Source organism: Capsicum annuum, chromosome 11, assembly GCF_002878395.1.
Source record: "Capsicum annuum cultivar UCD-10X-F1 chromosome 11, UCD10Xv1.1, whole genome shotgun sequence".
NCBI lineage: Eukaryota > Viridiplantae > Streptophyta > Magnoliopsida > Solanales > Solanaceae > Capsicum > Capsicum annuum.
In genome coordinates this window covers 38,054,924-38,057,586 of record NC_061121.1, presented here as the reverse complement: position 1 = coordinate 38,057,586, position 2,663 = coordinate 38,054,924, and the positions used below count along the sequence as shown (strand labels likewise).

At 44.8% G+C, this 2,663-nt stretch overlaps 1 protein-coding gene across 1 annotated transcript; it reads right to left on the bottom strand.

The window, feature by feature from the left end:
* Positions 1–348: 348 nt before the first annotated feature.
* On the bottom strand, positions 349–2,094 carry LOC124888827. Its single transcript, XM_047400115.1, has 2 exons — positions 1,793–2,094; positions 349–643 (listed from the first exon to the last, which is right to left on the bottom strand). Exons 1-2 carry the CDS (start codon positions 2,092–2,094, stop codon positions 349–351), a joined length of 597 nt encoding a protein of 198 aa, XP_047256071.1.
* Positions 2,095–2,663: the final 569 nt, after the last annotated feature.

Here is a 2,663-nt window from a genome sequence, read left to right as displayed (position 1 = left end):
TTTTCCTCCATATCTTCCTATCCAAGGTTATGTCCTCAGTCAACTGTAACTATTTCATGTCACGTTTAATCACTTTTCTTCAGTATTTCTTAGGTCTATCCCTACTCCGCTTGATACCTTCCAAGGCTAACCTCTCACACCTACGAATTAGGGTATTCGTACCTCTCCTTATCACATGACCAAACCATCTCAATCTCACTTTCCGCAATTTATCCTCCACAGATACCACTCCCACTTCTCCCGAATAATTTCATTCCTAACCCTGTCAGCCCTTGTGAAATCACACATCCAACGCAACATCCTCATTTCTGCCACTTTCAACTTTTGGATATAAGAATTCTTAACCGGCTAACACTCCGCTCCATACAACAAAGCAGGCCAGATTGCAATTCTATAGAATTTGCCTTTTATCTTGGGGGGCACCTTCTTATTGTATGAAATTCCTGAAACGAGCCTCCATTTAATCCAACCAGCCCCAATATGGTGAGAGACATCCTCATCTATATCTCTATTCCCATGAATCATAGACCCGAGATACTTAAAACTACTCCACTTGCAAACCGCCTGAGAATCCAACTTCACTACCACCTCCTCCTCGCGCCTTGAGTCACTAAACTTGCATTCCAAGTACTCCATCTTGCTCCTGCTCAACTAAAATCCTTTAGGATCCACGGTTTGTCTCCAAACCCCTAACTTATTATTAACCCCTTGTCACGACTCATCAATTAGAACTATATCATCCGTGAAAAGCATACACCAAGGCACCTCGCCTTGTATATTCTGCATCAACACATCCATCACTAAAGTGAATAAAAATGGACTAAGAGTTGGTCCCTGGTGCAACCCTGTCAAAATCGAAAAGTGTTCAGAATCTCCTCTCATTGTCCTTACTCGAGTCTTCGCCCCCTCATACATATTCTTAATCACTTTGATGTACGCCACCGGGACTTCTCTCGCCTCCAAGCATCTCTAAAGAACCTCCCTAGGGACCTTGTCATACACCTTTTTCAAGTCAATAAACACCATGTAAAGATCCCTCCTCCTCTCTCTATACTACTCTATCAGTCTCCACACAAGGTGAATTGCCTCAGTCGTAGAGTGACCAGGCATAAAACCAAATTGATTCTCCAAAATTGGCACAATATTCCTCAACCTTTGCTCCACCACCCTCTCCTAAATCTTCATTGTATGACTCAACAACTAGTCACCCTTGTTCTTATATAAGGAAATCATCGTGCTCCATCTCCACGCCTTAGGCATCTTTGCTGACTTGAAAATATTGTTAAACAAGTTGGTCAGCCACCTCAAACCTGCCCCGCTAGAGAACTTCCAAAAATCTATCGGAATCTCATCGGGCCCCATCGCCCTGCCCCTTCGCATCTTGTGGATAGCCTCACTGACCTCCTCTACCTTAAAATGCCAACAAAAGCCAAAGTCACGACACTCCCCGAAAAGCTCTAACTCCCCTAACACAACACCTCTGTCCCTCTCATCATTCAAGAGCTTATGGAAATACGACTATCATCTTTTCTTAATAAGGGCGTCATTCACCAAAACTCTGCCATCCTCCCCTTTAATGCACTTCACCTGGTCCAGATCATGACCCTTCCGCTCCCTAACCTTGGCAAGCCTAAACAACCTCTTCTCCCCGCCTTTCTCCTCTAACCCCTTATACAAACTTTCAAAAGTTGCTGACTTAGCAGCCGTAACTGCTAACTTAGCCTCTTTTTTAGCTAACTTGTACTCTTCCATGCTCACCCGCTTCTCTTCTTCATCCTTACTCTCAACCAACTTAGCATAAGCCGCCTTCTTCGTCTCCATATTCTTCTTAACATCTTCATTCCACCACCAATCCCCCTGATACCGGTCAGACCAGCCTCTCGAAACACCCAACACCTCCCTAGCAGACTCCCTAATGCAACCAACAGCCCTATTCCACATACTATCCACATACACCCTATACTTCCACACCCCTTTTCCCTCCAACTTCACCCCTATCTCTAAAGCACTAATCGGAGTAAGGCTGCCCCACCTAACTCTAGGTTGACCCTTCCCACCCCGCCTCAACTTGCCCTTCTTGATAATCAAGTCCATCACCAGGAGTCTATGCTGGGTCACAAGATTCTCACTCGGAATTATCTTACAATCCTTACACAAAGCTCTATCCCCCTTCCTAAGCCGCAAAAAGTCAATCTGAGTCTTGGCTATCCTACTATGGAAAGTAACCAAATGCTCTTCCTTCTTCGAAAGGTGAAATTTACTACCACCAATCCAAAGGCCCTCGCAAACTCCAAGAGAGCAGCTCCCTCATCATTCCTAACCCCGAACCCAAAGCCCCCATACACATCATCGTACCCTAACTGCAAAGACTTGATGTGCCCATTGAAATCCCTTCCTATGAAAATCTTCTTCGAACTAGGCACGCCTCTAACCATCTCGTCCAAAACCTCCCAAAATATTTTTTTCTCTTCCTCATTTAGGCCCACCTGTGGCGCATACGCACTACATATGTTCAAGGTAAACCCCCTCCAAGACCAACTTGATAGTCATAACCCTATCACTAACCCTTTTAACCTCCACTACCTGCCCCCTAAACTTCTCATCTACTAAGATACCTACGTCATTCCTACACGTATCACTATCTAAATACGACAACTTGTACC